Source organism: Triticum dicoccoides, chromosome 6A, assembly GCF_002162155.2.
Source record: "Triticum dicoccoides isolate Atlit2015 ecotype Zavitan chromosome 6A, WEW_v2.0, whole genome shotgun sequence".
Taxonomy (NCBI): Eukaryota; Viridiplantae; Streptophyta; class Magnoliopsida; order Poales; family Poaceae; genus Triticum; species Triticum dicoccoides.
In genome coordinates, this window is record NC_041390.1 from 41,292,398 (window position 1) to 41,311,770 (window position 19,373).

General features: G+C 46.0%; 2 protein-coding genes across 2 annotated transcripts; both read right to left on the reverse strand.

Moving 5' to 3' along the window:
• Window positions 1-6,272: 6,272 nt before the first annotated feature.
• On the reverse strand, window positions 6,273-12,214 carry LOC119314516 (receptor like protein 22-like). Its single transcript, XM_037589224.1, has 4 exons — window positions 12,095-12,214; window positions 11,634-11,999; window positions 9,389-10,981; window positions 6,273-8,326 (listed from the first exon to the last, which is right to left on the reverse strand). Exons 3-4 carry the CDS (start codon window positions 10,176-10,178, stop codon window positions 6,447-6,449), a joined length of 2,670 nt encoding a protein of 889 aa, XP_037445121.1. The 5' UTR covers window positions 10,179-10,981; window positions 11,634-11,999; window positions 12,095-12,214; the 3' UTR covers window positions 6,273-6,446.
• Window positions 12,215-12,354: 140 nt separating this feature from the next.
• On the reverse strand, window positions 12,355-15,653 carry LOC119314517. The gene is made up of 5 exons (XM_037589225.1): window positions 15,458-15,653; window positions 14,562-14,972; window positions 14,162-14,479; window positions 13,285-13,707; window positions 12,355-13,212 (listed from the first exon to the last, which is right to left on the reverse strand). The coding sequence occupies exons 1-5, from the start codon at window positions 15,617-15,619 to the stop codon at window positions 12,574-12,576; spliced, it is 1,953 nt and encodes a 650-aa protein (XP_037445122.1). The 5' UTR covers window positions 15,620-15,653; the 3' UTR covers window positions 12,355-12,573.
• Window positions 15,654-19,373: the final 3,720 nt, after the last annotated feature.

The window sequence follows — 19,373 nt, forward strand, 5'->3', positions numbered from 1 at the left end:
TCTCATCTTTCCAGTGGCACACTTGGATTTCCAAGTTGAGGCCAGGTTCATGCATTCCATTTCACATCTTGCATATGCATCCCGCATCGCATCCCGCATAGCATACCATCCTTCCATCGTATTGTTTGAGCTTTGCACGTGGTTGATTGTGTTCCGTTTGCTTGTTTGTCTTGTTTGGGTAGAGCCGGGAGACGAGTTCGCTAACGAGGAGCCCGTTGAGTTTGCTTTCGAGGATCCAGTCAACTCTGACAACTTTGCAGGCAAGATGATCATACCCTCGAAATCACTACTATCTTTGCTATGCTAGATGCTCGCTCTTTTGCTATGCCAATGCTATGATGCCTACCACTTGCTTTCAAGCCTCCCAAATTGCCATGTCAACCTCTAACCCACCATGTCCTAGCAAACCGTTGATTGGCTATGTTACCGCTTTGCTCAGCCCCTCTTATAGCGTTGCTAGTTGCAGGTGAAGATTGGAGACCGTTCCTTGTTGGAACATTATTTACTTGTTGGGATATCATTATATTATCTTGTTATCTTAATGCATCTATATACTTGGTAAAGGGTGGAAGGCTCGGCCTCACGCCTAGTATTTTGTTCCACTCTTGCCGCCCTAGTTTCCGTCATATCAGTGTTATGTTCCCGGATTTTGCGTTCCTTATGCGGTTGGGTTATAATGGGAACCCCTTGACAGTCTGTTTTGAATAAAACTCCTCCAGCAATGCCCAACCTTGGTTTTACCATTTGCCACCTAGCCTTTTCCCTTGGGTTTGACTCAAGGGTCATCTTATTTTAAACCCCCCGGGCCAGTGCTCCTCTGAGTGTTGGTCCAACCTAGAGCACCATGCGGGGCCGTCCCTTGGCAACCTGGGTTACGTTGGCTCCCGTATGCTTAGCTTATCCGGTGTGCCTTGAGAACGAGATATGTGCAGCTCCTATCGGGATTTGTCGGCACAGCGGGTGGTGTTGCTGAATTTGTTTTACCATTGTCGGAGTTGTCTTGAAGAACCGGTATACCGAGTCTGATCGGAACGTCTCGGGAGGAGGTCTATTCCTTCGTTGACCGTGAGAGCTTGTCATGGGCTAAGTTGGGACTCCCTTGCAGGGATTTGAACTTTCGAAAGCCATGCCCGCGGTTATGGGCAGATGGGAATTTGTTAATGTCCGGTTGTAGATAACTTGAACCTTAACTTAATTAAAATAAATCAATAGTGTGAGTTACCATGATGGTCTCTTCTCGGCGGAGTTCGGGAAGTGAACACGGTGTTGGAGTAATGCTTGCCGCAGGTTGTCCTCTGGTTTCTCGCTCGCGCTTTGCCTCCTCTTCTCGCTCTCTTTTGCGAACATGATAGCCACCATATTTGCTAGTCGCTTGCTGCAGCTCCTCATATTTACCTTGCCTTACCTATTAAGCTTAAATAGTCTTGATCGCGAGGGTGCGAGATTGCTGAGTCCCTATGGCTCACAGATTACTATTACACCAGATGCAGGGCCTGATGATTCCGCTCCAGGTGACGCGCTTGAGCTCAAGTGGGAGTTCGACGAGGACTCTCAATGATACTATGTTTCCTTTCCTGATGATCAGTAGTGGTGCCCTGTTGGGGACGATCGGGACCGTGTCGCATGTTGGGTTATCTTTTATTTTGGCGCCGTAGTCGGGCCATGAGTGTTTGAATGATGTAATGTTAGTTATGTACCTTGATTGACGTGGCGAGTGTAAGCCAACTATGTTATCTCCCCTTTTATTATCTATATATTACATGGGATGTTGTGAAGATTGCCTAACTTGTGACATATGCCTTCAATGCGATTATGCCTCTAAGTCGTGCCTCGACACGTGGGAGATATAGTCGCATCGAGGGTGTTACACTGTCCTTGGTGTTGCACTGGTTGCAGCAGGAGTTCTTGCCCGTGCTGCTGGTGGAGCAAATGGAGCTGCCATTGGTGCATTAACTCTCCTGTTTTCCTGCAGTGAGAACATATAGACAGATTAGAACATAGTATTAAATATACACAAGATTTAACCTGCAGTGACAACATATATAAATAAGATTTAACCTGGTGTTGGTTCCTTCTCATTGCTAGGGCTGGCTTCAGATTTTTGTGGCAGCTAGTGTACCTATGCTCTGTCAAGTTGCAATTGCTGCAGGTTATTGTTGCCATCCTTGAAGTATCTTTGGGAGCTGGCTTCTCAAACTGATTCTTAGTCTGCTTCTTTCCTGGCTTGTCTCTGAAAACTGGTGGCTCTATGTCAGGGGTCCCAATATTTGGCCATAGATCAGGCCCAGGCACAGGATACACAATTGGATTGTAGGCTGCTTGGTACATTGGTTTCTTGAAGAAATCACTAACAAAATCTTCTAGATGAAGTTTTGCCTTGTTAATTGCAGAAACACCATGCTTGCACGGAACACCAGTCATGTCCCATTTGCTACACCCACATCTATGCACTTGCAGATTTACTGCATATGTGCTTTCTCCACTGCTAACCTGGTATAGATCAGGTCCTGCTTTGATTGACTGACAATATCTAGCATGGTGTTTTGCTTCTTCTAACTTCTAGCATATGTTGGGCATATCTGCCACTTGGCTGTCTCAGTCTTGGTCTTATTGGCATTGAACTTAACTAGCAATTTTGTTCTGATGCTATCAACCATGGTTTTAATTGGTTTCCCTCTCACATCAAGTATCATTTTGTTGAACACTTCACTAATATTGTTAACAACCAAATCAGTTTTACAATTCTTGTCCATGGCATGTCTAGCCCATGTATGCTTGGGTATCTTTCTAAGCCATTTCCAAGCTGTCTCACACTCTCTTTTCATGCCTTCCATTGCTTGTTCAAAACCATGCTCAGTATATGAATAACTAGCCTGATCCATATACTTCTTTAACTCTTCACCTCTAAAGCCAGCTGTTTGAAAGTTCTGATAAATATGTCTAAAGCAGTATCTTTGAGGGCAATTTGGGAAGACATTGTTTATGGCTTTAAGAAGGCCCCGTTTGAATAACTAGTGTTCAAAATATAGTATAACAACACACTATTTGACAGTACTAAGCATGGTAAAACTTCAGTAAAAATAAGAATTATGATGTATGAGGTGTCTTTTATCTATCAGATATGCTAGTGTACTTGCCATACTTGCCTGACTCACCACCAAGAGCATACTTGAGCTGGGTTAGAAACCAGGACCAGCTGGCAGTGTCCTCCTTGTCAACAATAGCAAATGCAATGGGAAAGATGTTGTTATTACCATCTCTTCCAGTTGCAGCCAATATTTGTTGCCCTGTTGTCAACTTAACAAAGCAACCATCAACACCTACAACCAAACATAACACATTAGCACCAAACATAAACAAAAGCAATGGCAAATATGTTGGGAAAATAATTATGCAAGTACCTATGAAGGGTCTGCAACCATTTAGGAAGCCCTCTTTGTAAGCATTGAGGCACATGAACAAGCCATGAAATCTAGGGTTTTTACTAGGATGAAGCTTTAAATGCTTTGTTGTCACAATGCATCTGCTTACAGGATTGGTATCCAACACAGCTTGGAGGTAATCCCTTATCCTAGTGTATTGTGCCCTCTGATCTCCTTGGACAACTTCCTTAGCTGCTTTCCTTGCCCTGTAGGCCATGTGAATGGACACTTCAATTCCATGTTTTTTCTTCAAATTGTCAATTATTGCCTGGACTGGTGTGTTTATGTCAGACCTTAACTGTTGCTCACACTCATGTGCCAACCATCTTGCAGTGACTTGGTGCTCTCTCCAACAGCAGGACAGTTGTGGTACAAGTTCATTTTCTTCATGCAAAATGTCTTCTCATGTGCAATTTTGGGAGCAACAATGAAAAAAGGACAGTCATCTGTACTGCAAACTACAATAACTCTCTGAGCAATTCCTATGAAATGAGTAGTTCCTGTTTTGTGAGATGTGAAATGTTAGGAGTGCCCTCCTGAACTGCTGGACATCTAGCAAACAAAGTTGCTTGACAAATTGTTCTTATGGGTTTTTCCTCTCCTCATCATACCAAACCCTAACTTTATTCTTTTTGGACCTGCTCTTCCTACCATTCGGTAGCTTAAATGGTGAAAGCTGAGCACAATCATTCTCTTCTTGACTTAAATCACCTGGGTTGCTCTCCTCATCAGATGAAGGTGCCCAGTATTGCTCTATGATTTGATCCAAACTTGCATGGGATCTTGTTGTTGGCCCCTTCCCCCTCCTCTTACTTCCTCCTGTGCTGCTGCTACCTCCTAAACTGCTTCCTCCTACACTGCTTCCTCCTCTCAAGCCCTCATCTACTGGCTCCTCTTGTCCTTCCTCCTCATCTCTTCCTTCATTCTCCTCCTCCTCATCTGGTCCATATAGCCCTTCTACATCAATGTCTCCTTCAAAGTGATGTAGTGGATCATCCCTATGCCTCTTCATTGCCTCCAACCTAGCCAATATGCCCTCATCTTCAAGATCTTCATCCTCACTTTCACTATCAGTGAACTCCTCAGCAAGCAGCTGTTGGAGTTTTCTTTTTGCTGCCTTGTACTTCTCTCTTTGTATCATATTACTCCTGTACCTCTGAATTTCTTCATTTCTTTTCTGCTCCATCATCTGCTCAATGTGCTCTTGCTCTTGGTCTGTCTCCATGAAATACTCATGCCTCTCATTACCATTGTCCAAAGCAAACTCAGGTTCACTTGGGCCCTTTTGCTTCAACAAACAAGAGCTCTCCTGTGTGTTCATTACTTGGACTGGTTGTGGTTGGGGTTTCACTGGACTGGGGAAAAGAACTCCTGAATTGTCTACCTCATAGACAACTGGTACACCTATTTCTGATAAAGGAACCTGCTCTTCATAAGCATGACCAATGTTCAAATCAACTGGTCTAGGTGCATCACTTCTCATAATTGTAATGTTAACAACATTCTTTCCTTTACTAGCTATGTCATCCAACATTTCTTCCACCTTGTCATCATCAGTTAATTCTTCCATTCCTGACACACCAACTCCTGGATCTCTAACATAATACATAAAATCCCTTGAACTATAGCCTTCTACCTCTATCAGGGCAATGAGATTCCAGAAGGTTATGTCTGATAAACAGATTGTTCTTTCCAAGTTATCTCTGTCTAGAAAATGGAACCCCACTTCCCATTCTTCATCATCCAAGCTACAAATTCAGATAAAATGCATTTAACAGTGTTCACAATTATTGTTAAGAGGTCTCATTGGTGGCAACAGAAATTCAGTTTAGAGTGTTAAAATCCAGTTAATAGTGTAAACAAAATTCAGTTAACAACATACAATTATCAATAAATTCAGTTAACAATTAATAGTGTTCACAATATTCAGTTAACAGAGTTAAAATTGTTGGCAACAGAAATTCAGTTAACAGTGTTAAAATCCACTTAACAGTCTTCAAAAAATTCAGTTAACAATATACAGTGTTCAATAAATTCAGTACACAGTTAACAGTTTACTGAAAATTCAGTTAACAACTAACATTAACCCTAATGCTAGAACCCTAACACTACAACCTTAGCCGTACTACAACTACCCAAGAACACCAACCATAGAACCCTAACACTACAACCCTAACCCTAGAATACCAATCGGGGAAATGACAAAGGAGGAGGAGGATGACTTACTCCACACCGCCGAAGGAGGAGGCAAAATGGTGGCTGCCCGTTGGATTGGCCTTCACCGACTGGGCGAACACAGTAGCCGCCGCGTATTCCAACGACTTCGGCGGCGACGGCGGTTGGGGAAGAGGCAGCGCGCTCGACGGATTGGAGCTCCCGCAGAACTCCGGTGGATCTCCAGCACCACCGCCCGGAGCATCCCCACCGGCAGCAACTCCCCCGCCGCCGTCCACACCGCTAGGTTTCGTCGTCGCCATGGATTGGAGCTGGAGGGAGAGGATGGAGCAGATCTGGTCTGGTCGGGCGCCGTCGGTCGGTCGGTCCGGCTCGACAAGATGTACGCTCAAACGGCGCCGTCAGCGCGTCCGTTACGCCACGTCACATTACGCCACGTCACGCATATTGGGCCCCCCATGTCAGAAACGCCCTCAACCGCGCAGAATTACATGTTCAGTGTAATCTGCAAAACTGTTACTGAATCCGCGGTGGCTTTTGCAAATGATTAGCGACCACGTTGTTTTCTGCAAGATAAGCCCAAATGTGGTGGTTTCTTGCAATTCACTCGATTTCTGACCCTAGTACTATGTTCTGTGCCCTTAGTGCCATGTAATAAAGTTTGATCCTCCAGCTTCAACATTGTGTACACTACATATTATTCGTAGTGACATCACATATTTGATTCATCAATCTTTGCAATCCATACAATGAAATGGAGCATACAAGTACTTTGTACTGTTTACCTAAAAAGCACTTTCTATAAAATACTACTCTACATAGTTTTGCTTAGCGGTATAGCACATGGATTTACCAACGCTTGCGGTCCAATCCTTCAATGTGACAAAACATTCGGAACGTAATTGCCGATGCAAAGCCCACTCCAAACCCCAGGCCAACAAATGTGAAGAGAAGGATGGCATCAAGTTTATCCTGCCACAAATTATAAGGTTCAGGAGGGTCCAATGCACTTGAATTTGTAGTCTCACATTGTTTAGAGAGCGGACTTCCACATAGCCCCACGTTGCCTTCAAATGAACTATTGGGGAATGACAAGAACTGGTTGCCCTGCGGTATTCTTCCAACCAAGTTGTTGTATGAAAGATTCAACCAAGCAAGAGAGGTTAGAGAGGTCAGCACTTGCGGGATTTCTCCTGAAATCCGGTTCCAGGAGAGGTCCAACGATTCCAGCTGAGACAAGTTACTGAGGCTAGATGGCATTTGTCCTGTGAAATTGTTGGACGACATATTAACCCCGTGAAGCGAAACAAGATTCCCAATTGACTCTGGAATAGGACCATCAAATGAGTTATTTGAGAAATCGATTGCTTTGAAAGTAGTTAGAATCTTGGTGAAAATAAGGTCGGATCCCTTAAGTGTGATGGTAACAGTGTCTTGATAAAATCCATGCGTCGTGTTTGTGTAATAGCCTAAAACTCGTCCCTCCTCGTTGACATTTTTCATCATTGCTTTGAATTTATTAAACCATCCTTTTGGCAGGTGTCCATAGAATCTGTTGGAAGCCAAACAGAGTATTTGCAAACTTGGGAACTGGTTGGTGGTTCCATGGTCACCATCAAGATCCCTTATTGTTCCATTGAGCTGGTTGGACCGTAAGACAAGGACGCGAAGCTTTGGAAGAATACCCAACCAAGATGGAAAAGAACCGCGGAACTGATTGTTACCAACATCAAGAAGCTCTAACTGTTGACAATTTGACAGTGATCTTGGTAGTTCACCTTCAATTCGATTTCTGTTCAAATCTATCGTTCGAAACTTGCATTCCTCTCTAATATTTTCAGGCAACATCCCATTGAATTGATTTTCTCTCAACTTCAACACGGCTAGTTTCCCACTTCCTATAAGACATGATGGGAGTGATCCACTAAAATTGTTGTAAGACAGGTCCAAGATATTGAGATGGCTTGCACTGCAGATGGAAGATGGTACATAACCATTTAATTTATTCTTGGACAAATTGAGGTAGAAGCTTCTAATATATCTTCCAAAGTCGGGAAGAATGGAAGAGAAGTTATTGTTTGAATAATCCAATACTTTCCCAGGCATTGCAGTTACCGGTATTGGTATGCTGCCTTGAAGCCTATTAAAGCTGAGATCAAGAGCAGTTAGGCGTGGCATATGAACAAGAGAAGGAAACTTCTCCAAAGCCGTGAACATGTTGCGCGAGAAGTTCAAACTCTCAAGCTGGTCCTTCCAGTTCTCCCATACCAAACTTGGTATAACATCATTTATTTGATTACTTGAAAGGTCAAGAACGGAAACTTTATCTAGATATCTCAGTGAACCCGGAAATTTTGTGAGGTTGCAGGATGCAAGGTGTATCTGGTAGATGTTAGGAAGAGATTTTAAAACGTCACCGCCTTCTTCGTCGGCGATTGATAGCTTGTTGTTGGATAGACTAAGAAAAAAGAGTTTCTCCAACCTCCAGAAAGAGCTTAGTTTGATTGTGCCTGACAATCTATTTGATTCAAGGTTGAGGTATTCAAGATGTTTAAGCTGAAGGATTGGTTTGGGTATATGGCCAGTTAACTGGTTGTCGTTTATCTCGACAGTAGACAAGGATGAATATAGAGGGGAAGGAATGTCTTCAAGATGACCAGAGAGTTGATTGTTCTTTAGGGAAAGCACTTTCAATGCTGGAAAAGCGAACAACGATTGTGGAATTTTCCCTGCATGAAAAGGGCGAGTACTAGTCAAAATATGTTCCAGTGCTTTTAAAAGAAAATTAATACACATATCTTGATGTATCTATGGCAAAATAGCAATCAGTTTTTTTAAAAAGAAGTAAATTATCCATTAATTTCTGAAATATTTCATGACTTTTAGGTGCGATACTGTGTTCATATACTTTTATAGTTAATTCGGCCTATATTTCTAACAAACTTAAATAACACTACTAATAGGGCAGCCCGGTGCACGTAGCTTCTGCTTGCGCAGAGTCCGACCACTTTGGGTCTATTGTACGCAGCCTTTCCCTACATTTCTGCAAAAGGCTACTAATGCAGAGGCAGGGATAAACATAAATAACACTACTAATGCCCCCAAAAATTAAATAACCACATTTTTAACTGTGCATGCTAACCAACATTTACAGATAAATAGTACAATTGATAGTTTAATAGAATATGTGCTTTGCAGCTATGGTGTGGGCATCGTCTGATGCAGAGGCCGGGGATAAACCCTCCTTTTCGAAAAAGGTAGTTTTCAGCTAAGTAAATTACTGAAGACTATGGTTATGGTAGTTGGAAATTAAGTTTCACTGTGAGTAGCGGAAGTGTTATGGCCATAAAAAGATTCACAAAAGAACATCCTAACCAAACTATACTTCGATCTACCGAAAAAGGCTTTGGCCCTGCAGTATATATAAAGCAAAGACCAACGACAATTCACCGCAAACAACACACACCCGAGGCAGGATACATAGGTGCTGAAGAACAGCTACAACCGGAGTGTGGCTCATTGTGAAATGTGAACTCGCTAGAGGTGTGGTTAGGCAAGTACTACACAACTAAAAAGTGTCGAGTATAAAAAATAAGATGTTTTTTCTGCAAAAATGTTTACTCTTTCTGTAAATACATGGGGTGACCTCATTGTTTCAGGTTGAAAAACAGAGTAATTTCCTTTTCTTAGCAGTACCGTGTATTTAAATAGATGAGAGTTGTGTCAACCATGATATGCATTTAGCTAGGAACGAAAAGAAGCATTATCTGAGATTGTAGTTAGGATCTCACCAACAAGGCTGTTGTTCCCTAGCCGTAAAACTTCAAGCCGGGTCAAGTTTGCGATTGCCGAGGGAATCGACCCAGAATGCCGGCAACCTTGGATACTCAATGTTGTCAACCTGTTAAGGTTTCCGATCCATGAAGGCACCGGTTGCCCGGTGTAGTTGCAATTTTCGAAATCCAGCAGCGTCAGCTTCGCAAGAGTTCCAATCTGATCAGGCACCGTCCCAGTGAAACTGCAACTCTTCATGCGCAGGTACACCAAGCCCGTCAGATTGCCGATCCAAGAGGGCTGTGACCGAGAGAAATCATATCTCTCGAGGCGCAAAGATGTCAGCTGCCTGATATCGCCAACTGAAGAAAGCTCGGGACCTACCGGGTCCCAGGAGCTCGACCCGTGAAGCTCCAGACTGCTCAGTGATGGGAGCTTGCTCAGCGAAGAGAGCCCCTCGGAAATGCGTGTGGTGGTGAGGCTCAGGCTCTTGAGGGAGGTGAGGTTGAGGAGTGCGGGGTCGACGCGGCGGATCGCCGCGACGATGCTGCTGAGGTTCAGGGAGATGACCCTTCCGGAGGCTGCATCGCAGGCGACGCCCTCCCAGTGGCAGCAGTCCTCTCCGTCTCGCCATGACTGTAGGTTTGCATGGGTGAAGGAATGTTTGAGGTGGAGGAGGGCTGAGGCTTGGTCTGGGAGGCAGGGGACGGTGCTGTTGGTGGTGTTGGCTGAAGCGTGCATGGAACAGGAGCATATGAGGAGGAACGTGAGGATGTGGAGGTGGTGCAGAATGGGAGTAGCCACCATTTTGCTGCTGGCCTGCGGCTTCCAATGGTGTAGGACAGTAGGAGTATGTTCCCTTTATAGAGTGCAGACAGTAGGAATCATTTTGCATGGTCTGGGTCATGCATGCCGTGGTTGACAGGCCATTTGGTGAGAAAAATATCACGGTGGCTGTGGTGAATAGACTCGGCAGGCAGTCAAGATGCATGCATGGTTCCTGAAGTCTTTGTTTTATGCTTGCATTTCTGTAGGCATTTTCAGCTGCTTTTTCTCGGATGGCAAACCTAAGCCCAACAATAGACATGTGCTAGACTTCGACCAGCCGGCAGAAATGCTCCGATCATTCTGTTTTGCTTTTTGACCCATTTTTGTGAACTTCAAAGCAGAGCATTGTGGTTTCTTTGCTGGTAGCTGGAACAGGAACACCATGCTTTGCTGCTGATGGCTTTGTCCAAGTGATCACAAGATGGTTCTTGTGTCACTACGAAAATGCACACATCCCATCGTTTTCTTACTTCTGGGTATTATCTAACGACCAAGACGCGAAGACCTGGTAACACCAGCATCCATCTTCTTTGTGATCTTTCTATAAATTACTGCTGAGACTTGCAAGTCGTCCTACACAGGGCCCTTTGGGTGTTGGTCCAAGAAGAACCTCAGGCAAGACATCTGGAACGGACAGAGAGAACTCTTCAAAGGTTGAACTGTTCTCTGGACTGCTTAATTTCCGGCTTCGAGTCAAGTTACGCATTTCATACTCTTCAAACGTAGTAGCTCCCGCATGACTGTTCTTTTCTTTCTGTTGGTAGCAGTTTGTCACCATTTGCCTGCATGTGTCACACCAAACTGTCATATAATGCGGAAAATTCTCGGTCCAGCGAAGGGGACAGATGACCAAGAAACAATTTATTCATTACTTACTACAGTGCTTCCTTCGTCATCAACATACTGACGGTCAAAGCTAGGGGTGGTTGATTACACACGTTGTCGGAGGACCTACCATCTTTACTGGTACAAAAAGCATTGGCTGGTTCTTCAGTCTTTGCTACCTCTATTCCACCGTGTTACCCACAGTTTTTAACAAACCGATTAATTGAATTTAATAGATCGGGCATTGAGTTAGTCCTGCTATCCATTGATTAACTTCAGAATTCAAATCACCCACCCCTCTAATGATCACCAGAAAACCTAAAAACCAGACTCACATTCCCTCCATTCACTTGATACCATGACTGTTTGACCTTGTTGGACTTTGAAAGCTCAAAGGGGAGCATGAAAAGACTTTGGTTTTGTTGACTGTGGTGATTATATTAAATGTAGTCCTGCTGTCATTTCCCATCAGGACTGGGCACTGATATTAGGCTCTTACGCTGCTGGCGTCAGAGAGTAATTACGTTGGGCTCTGATAGATTGCAAAGAAACTATGCAACAGATCCAAAGTTAAGCTTAGGCAGATATAATAAAGTAACTTCGACATACCAGAAACCCTTGCAGTTTGTTAGCATCGGATCCAGCCATGTCGCCCAGTTGATCCTCAGAGTCGTACCGCTTCCATGCATTGCACATCTCGGTCACTGGCCATTCTTTAAGCAGACATTTTGGGGGAACACAATGAATTTGGGAATCTGGATCATCTGTATTGCCTTCTCCTCATCATCACCATCACCAATGGTCAGAATAGCCCTCTAATATTCTCTGTAGGCTTCCCAGAGTTAGCTGCCTTTTAGTCACATGTAGACCCCCTGCAGTGACTGCAGACTCTTACAAATCCCTCATTTTTGAAAGATCAGATTGTGACCATCATGACACTGACTGATCATGCTCCTCAACAGAACCAAGGTAGTCCTGCAAAATAGATTAATGCTTCGATCAACAAGATAAGTTATCACTCCAGATGCTCAACAATCTAAACTCAACTCCACAAAAACAGTATGGCATACCAGATATTCTTGCACTCCACGTTCATAGAGCTTTTCATGACTTTAACAACAGAGACAAGGAGAAAGGTTTTGGTGCAGATAACATAAATATTCCAGGAAAGCGCTTCAAGAGAAAAAAGAATCACAAACCCAAAGCTCAGTTAGATCTCATCCTTCGGCCAATCCCACCACATATTTGGTGCGAGAGGCACGAACCTTATCGATATCCCCCGGTTATTTTTTCAAACATTGTACTAACTGAAAAGGAAAACACTAGTGCGTAGATAACAACCACAAAGCTCAGACCAATCAGTCTGTCACAAAACAGAACAACAGAAAAACCAAAAGCATACAAGAGATTTATCAACCAATCAGACCAATCGGCATTAAGCTAGTCAGGCAATAACTTCATCAACCAAAAGCATCTACCCACCTAGAAGTTCATACAAGATAATACTACGTACAACGAAATAACATTGAAGTCAAGACAATGAAGCAGCTCATTTCGAGCTATTGCATCGTCGAGCGATGATCTCATTCTGCAAGCTCATGTAGAACTGTTGTTGTCGCCCAGTCATAGCACTAATATCCATATCCATAATTCTCCCATCTTCCAACCTTCTCTGAAGTTCTAACTCTCTTTCCCTTACTTCCAGCTTCTTTCTCTTGAATTCTAACTCTCTTTCTTTTACTTCAAGCTTTTTTCTCTTGTGTGCTATCATGCCTTTTCCATTTGCAATCCTCTCTTCTTCTAGTGCACATGCTTGTTCAAAGTGCTCATCTTCCTTGAGCTCTTTCACGCTCTCCGCCACTCTCTTATTTGACCACAGATGATCAGCTGCTTCCATGTAAATATTATCATTTGGAGAGACAGAACTTTTACAAGGTTGTAATTGTTCTTTCTCCGCCATACTACCTATTGGTCTTTCCAAAGGCTCATTTTCTGGAGTAGGAACCTCCGCTTCACCATCAGGACAACTTGAGTTGGACGTGTCTGGACTTGAATTGGGTGTCGTCTTCTGTTTTTTCTGAGATAACATATCAGTCCATTTTTTATGGAGTTGTAAGGTATTCCAACAATGCAAGAAACCAAACACTTTCTTTTCTTCTGCCTTGTACACTTCCAATGCCTGAACAATCTGTGCAAGTATATGTCTTGTTAAAATTACATAAAACAAATGTAACTACAGATTAAAGAGATAGGTGTATACCTTATCTTTCTCTGTCGTTACGCTTCTACACCCAACACGGTCATAACATCCACAGAACTTCTGTACGTGTTCTTGAATGGTCGACCAACGGTGCAAGAGAGAATTTTGACTACGATCTGACTCGAAGTTCCTGTTCTCGTGGAAGTAACAATGCATTCTCTGCCAATAAGTAGAACAAGTCTGCTCATTCCCTTGTGCTGCATCCATACTGATATTTAGCCATGCCAACACCAACATATAGTCTTCCTTGTCACTGAAATTTTCTGTTCTCTTGATGTTTGTTGGCATGGACGGAATAGCTTGTTCAATTGGCGATTGTTGCTCCTCAGCTGAGCTACTACCAAGTTGACGGTCATCCCAAAATGGTTCCTTGTTTCCCTGATTCAACAAGCTCCTATAAGTATAACCATCCATTGTGGCAACCTGCATTGCAAAATAATAAATTAGTCTTCTCTTGCTGCCGCATAACAGAGTGCGCCATGAATATTTGCAGGAATAGTTCAATTATAATCTCTGTTTGTGTCCAGTAAGGGAGAGAGACACGTGGTCTTGGTGTGATTGCGTCAACTCTTATCCAAATTAATTAAAACCAAGCAAATTTTGCATTCTCCTGTTTCTTTGTGAGCTCTACTCCACACCTTCCAGGATGTCATGTGAACCAGTAAGAGAAATTCGTCACCCTAAGGGCAAAACAAATGCCGAAAAAGGTCCAAATGTGTAAGAGCACGTCCTAGTAAAAAATTCAGTGTGCAGGTAGGCACCGCCATAAAGCTCGCGTCAACTTGTGCATCAGAAAACCTGGTCAAAGCCCTAGCTATTCAGCGAGATGAGGGCATGGCAGTGTGCCCAAGAGAGGGTGAGACAGGGGATGGGATACCTGAAGGTGGGACTTGTGGTCGAGAGGCTGCTCCTGGAGGGCGCACTCCAGGGCCTGAACCTGCTCATGCCCACAGTCCCCTCCGTCGTCCGAGCCCGAGTCCTCATTTTTTGGACTACGAGCCTCCGCTTCATCATCAAGCCGAGTTGAGTTGGTTCCATGAGCAAATGTACCCGGACTTGAATTGGAGGTTGTCTTCTGTTTTTTCTGAGACAACCTGTCAGTCCACTTTTGATGGGCGTGTAAGGTATTCCAACAATGCAAGAAACTAAACGCTTTCTTCTCTTCTGATTTGTACACTCCCAACGCCTGAACTATCTGCGCAAGTATGTAGATATGTCTTAACAAAATCGCACGGAACATGTGAAGTTACAAGCAGATTAAAGCGATAGGTGCATACCCTTTCTTCCTCCGTGACCCCGTTCTTACACCCAATCCGGTCATAACACCAGCAGAATTTCTGAACGTGTTCCTGAATGGTAGACCAACGGTGCGTGAGGGAATTCTGATTGCGATCCGACTCGAAGTTCCTGTTCCGGTGGAAGTAACAATATATCCTCTGCCAGTAAGAACGAACTTGCTCGTTCCCTGGTGCTACTTCCATGCCGATATTCAGCCATGCCAACACCAACATGTTGTCTTCCTTATCGCTGAAATTTTTTGTTCTCCTGCCCCTTGATCTCACGGACCGAGTAGACCGTTCAGCTGGCGACTGCTGCTCCTCAGCTGGGGTACAGACTTGACGGTCGTCCCAAAATGCGCCGTTGTTTCCCTGGTTCAGCGAGCTCCTGTAACCATCCATTGGGGCACCCTGCATTGTGAGACAACAAATTAGTCGTCTCTCCCAATAAACTGCGGCTGCATAACATTGGGAGATGACAAATTAGTCATCCATTTGGGCACCATGGATATATGCCTGAATAGTTCAAGTGTGGTCTCTGTTTTTCTGTATCCAGTGAGAGAAAGAGACACACATGGCATTTACAGTATGTGATAGCATTAATGCATATCCAAATTAACCAGGGAACCAAAAATTATTTGTTCTTTTTTCCCTTGAAAAGAAATATTTGTTCTTTCCCAATTCTCCTATTTCAGTAGCTCATTCTGACAATTCGTCACCCTAATAGCGGAATTGGCGCAGTAAAATGTCCAAATGCGTGGGATCGCGCCCTAAATCGAGAACCAATTGTGCAGGCAGGCGCCGGGAAGCACGCATCAGCCCGATCAAAGCCCTAGCCGGTCGGCGGCGAGAGGAGGAGCACGGCGGGGCGCGCGAGGGAGATCGCAGCAGGGTACCTGCACGTGGGACTCGTGGGCGAGAGGATGTCCCTGGATGGCGCCCCGCATGGCCTTGACGCGGACCCCGTCGAAGCCCGGGGGCGGCCTCCCGGAGGTGAGATTCTCCCCCTCGTGGGCGCCTCCGCCGGCGACGCCCGCCTCCGGCAGGCCCTCCTCCATGGGCGGCGTACCCGACCGTGCGTCAGTCACAGCAAAAACGACGCGACCGAGCTCGGGGCGCTGCGTTTTTCCTCTTTTACCCCCCTTCCCGTTTCTCCGCACTTTTCCGGGGAAGCGCCGCAGGAGTACCGAAATTCGGACGCGGTCCATGGTTTTCCCTTTGGAACAGTATTCACAAGACAAAAAATATATTCCGGCAAAGCTCGTGAATGTTTCCACACTCTCTTTTATTCCTGACTAGTGTAAAAAACGCTCTTATATTATGAGACGGAAGAAGTACAATGCGTCAAGAATAAGATCTCTCAATTGCTGACCATCGGCAGCAACAATGTGATGTGGATTGCCGATCGACTTCATCGATGTGTAGAACCTCGAACCTCAACTCAAGAGTGGCATAGTTTATTTTTTTGGGGGGAAGAGTGACATTGTCCGTCGAGAGAAGATCCAATGTACTAGTTCATTTGATAGCTCGTCTTTGTGCCGATTTTCAACACATAGGTAATGCCATCTTGGTTGCCTAGGTGGATCAAAAATTTCACCAGGGAGGTGTTTAAAATTTGCACGTGCATATAGAAATGGAGATGAGGCAGCGACCACATCATGTTCGGTTGCATTGTTGCTTAATATGCGTGGAGTGCGATTCGAGAGGCCACGGATTACAACCGGAACAGAAAGGTTTTTGTGGATGTTCACCATGGGCAAGGAGGGGCGTTTAACTTGGGTGGCTTTTCACGACGATTAATTGCTTGGTCACTATGGACCATCCGTAATAAAGCATTATTTGAGCGGAAAATCTTCAAGCATCCGACTGATGTGGTGTATAGAAACGTTGTGTGATTGCAGCTTTGAAAGCTACTAGGAGAACGAAGGATCAATCACATCTTGAAGCATACATCAACAAGCTGCGAGCTACATGTCGCCAACTCCGGGAACCAACTACAGATACTACTGCCTGGAGAGGAACCCATCTTGTCGCGGTTATGACTAAGGAGATGAGACCGAAGTTTTATACCTCGGTGGCTAACCTCGATGGCAATGCGCTTGTTGATGGTATAATTTGGCTACTTAGTATGTGATGAGCCAAATTAAATCAATGGTTTATCAAGTTGATCGGTTAATGCATTGTTAAAGTATTGCCACAGAAAATTTCATGGAAGGTAAAAAATACAAATCCTAAGAAGAGTCATATGCTATATTGGACCATGGGCGTGATGCCTGCAAGTGATATATATATCTACGTATATGAAGAAGTATGCTTAGTCCTGATGGCCATTATCCAGTTTGATTTGCGACGTTGCCGGAATATTTAATATTTTCTTTGTGGGCTCAAGGTATTTATACATATGCTTAGCCACTATATTTAGTGTGATGGCGACGTGGCCGGAATACTTTATTCATATATACAAGAGTGCATGTACGTGGATATGGCCTAGATTTGCTACGTACTTAGATCGGCAAGTATATTTTTTGTAGACGTATGCTACATGGTAACCGAATCAAGAAAGGCGTCCTGATTGGTTTTAGCTTCGGAGTTGTAATCTTGTATGCCAAGTCCAGCGTGCCATATATATGTAAGGCCGTGGCCGATTGAGGAGGAGGGTAATCGATCTATCAATACAAACTACTTTTTCACGTACGTCTATTTATGTTGTTACCTCCTGCCAAGCTCTAGCAGCCCTAGGGTTTGGCGATCTTTGCCGTTTTGCGCTGGAAAGCGGCCGGTTCTCCTCCACGAAAGCGAGGAAATCTTTGTTGCTTTGCTCGTAAACCAATCGTTCGTCGTCACGAAAGCACGACAAATATCCTGGTGTTGCGCGGCGATTTCGCATGCCAACAGCGCTGTCTCGCTTGTTCTGGTCCTAGACCCTAGTGCCTTGTGTCGAACCTTATTTCCTTTGTCGTCTTCTTTTATCTCCTTTCTCATGAAGTTCGGCCGAGCGGTTGTAAACTGTAAAACTTAAGGGCCTCATTCTTAAGGCCGGGCAAGCGTCTCAGCTTTAAAAAAAATGCGTGTGTAGGTTGATCTGTTTATTCCTCTCCCACGCCCTCCCGTCCCCCGCGTCGCCTCTGGGCGGCTCGGGCGGAGCCCAGCAACGCCGGCGCCTCGTCCTATCCCGCCCCCTCCACCTCCCCTCGCCGCCGCCGAATGACGCGGTCGGGCTAAGCCCGCGCAGCGGACGGCGGCGGCGGGGCTCTCCTGGCCCGTAGCGGCGCGGGCAGCTCTGGATCTCGGGCGGCGGCCCGGTCTTCGCGGCGGTTGTCGGCTGCTGCGGCCGCGTGGGCGGCGCGGCGACGAGGCCTGGTGGTGCTCCTGCCTCTCCCTTGGCGGCGCTCGGCTTCGGGGGCGTGGTGCTCCGGATCTCGGCGCTTCCCGTTGGGTCTCCGTTTCTGCTCGGCTGGGCGGCGCAGGAGCCTCGGTGATGCTTCGGTGGCCGACGGGGAGGCTAGCGGACGCTGGATCTGGCCGGGCGTGGCTGGATCCGGGCGTTCTTCGGGGGTTTTCTGCTGCAGCCTGTTCGTTGCCTCCGCGTGGTGCGGTTCCTGCGGCGTGGCGGCGGTGACCTCCTGCCCCAAGGCCTGGTGAGGGCGACGGCGTGAGGTCGGCCCGATGGTGGTGACGGTGGTGTGCGTCCAGGGCCCGGCATCTCGGCTACTGGTCGGGCGGGCGCGCGGGACGGCCTTGGCAGGGGCGGGCGCTGACGTGAGGCTCCCCTCAGTGCTCTGCGGTGCTGGTTTGGTGGAGGTTTTATGTAGGTTTGATGGAGGTCTGTGGCTGGCCGGTACGGGCTGGTGGTGGTCGAGCATCTCAGGGAGAAATCCTTCTTCCGGCCTTTGCCGGAGCTGGCGACGGCGGCGCCTATGGGCGTCGCGCTCTTTCTTGGAAGCGTCGCTGATGTATGGTGCTCCACTTCTCACCCCGCGGCCTTGGCTCCGGAGGGAAACCTCTGATCTGCGGGATCGGGCGATGAAGGCGTCTTCACGTCTTCTTTCTCCTTGGGGGCATCGTCTTGGAGCCGGCTACAACCTGAGACCGGTGGATGGCGGCATCTTCGCCGCATGGAAGGGCGGCATCTTCGCCGCGTGGGATGGCGGCATCTTCGCCGCGTGGAAGGGCGGCATCTTCGCCGCGTGGTTTGCTGAGGCGGCCGTTTCAGGGGCGCCGATTTCTGTTTGGCAACGATGATGGCGTCAAGAGGAGCTTGGTTCCCTTGTGAGGCTCGTCGTCAAAGTCGGAGTTGTCGGTTGTTAGCGCGTGTGGCCATCTGTTGGCATGTGCCGTCATTGCTCTGTGTAGCTGTTTGTGGGGGAGGCTTCGTTGGTGGAGCTCTATGGTGAAGTCGGAGTCGCCCGTTCGAAGGTAACCGGTGATGACGATGACGCTTGCGACTCCTCGGCGGATGTCTTTTCTTCTTTGCAGCTCATGTTTCATGTCGGTGGCCAGGTTGGCCGGTGGTGCCCATGTTATATGGGTTGGGTTGTATCGGTTTTAGCCCGGTTTTCCATCAATTAACCGGGCAATTCTCACTTCTTCTTAATTAATGAAAATGGCAAGTCTTTTGCCTCGTTTCAAAAAAAAAAATGCGTGTGTATGCACAGATGTTTTTCCGATGCCTCGAGAGCATGTGCTCTCGGGTGCATGCGCATGCGCATGCGCAGATATTTTGCATATCCGATCCATTTTATGACCGCCGACACCCACGAGTTTCGAGAAAGTACACGCCAGTCCCATCCATCCTTTCCCCTTCCCTCAAAA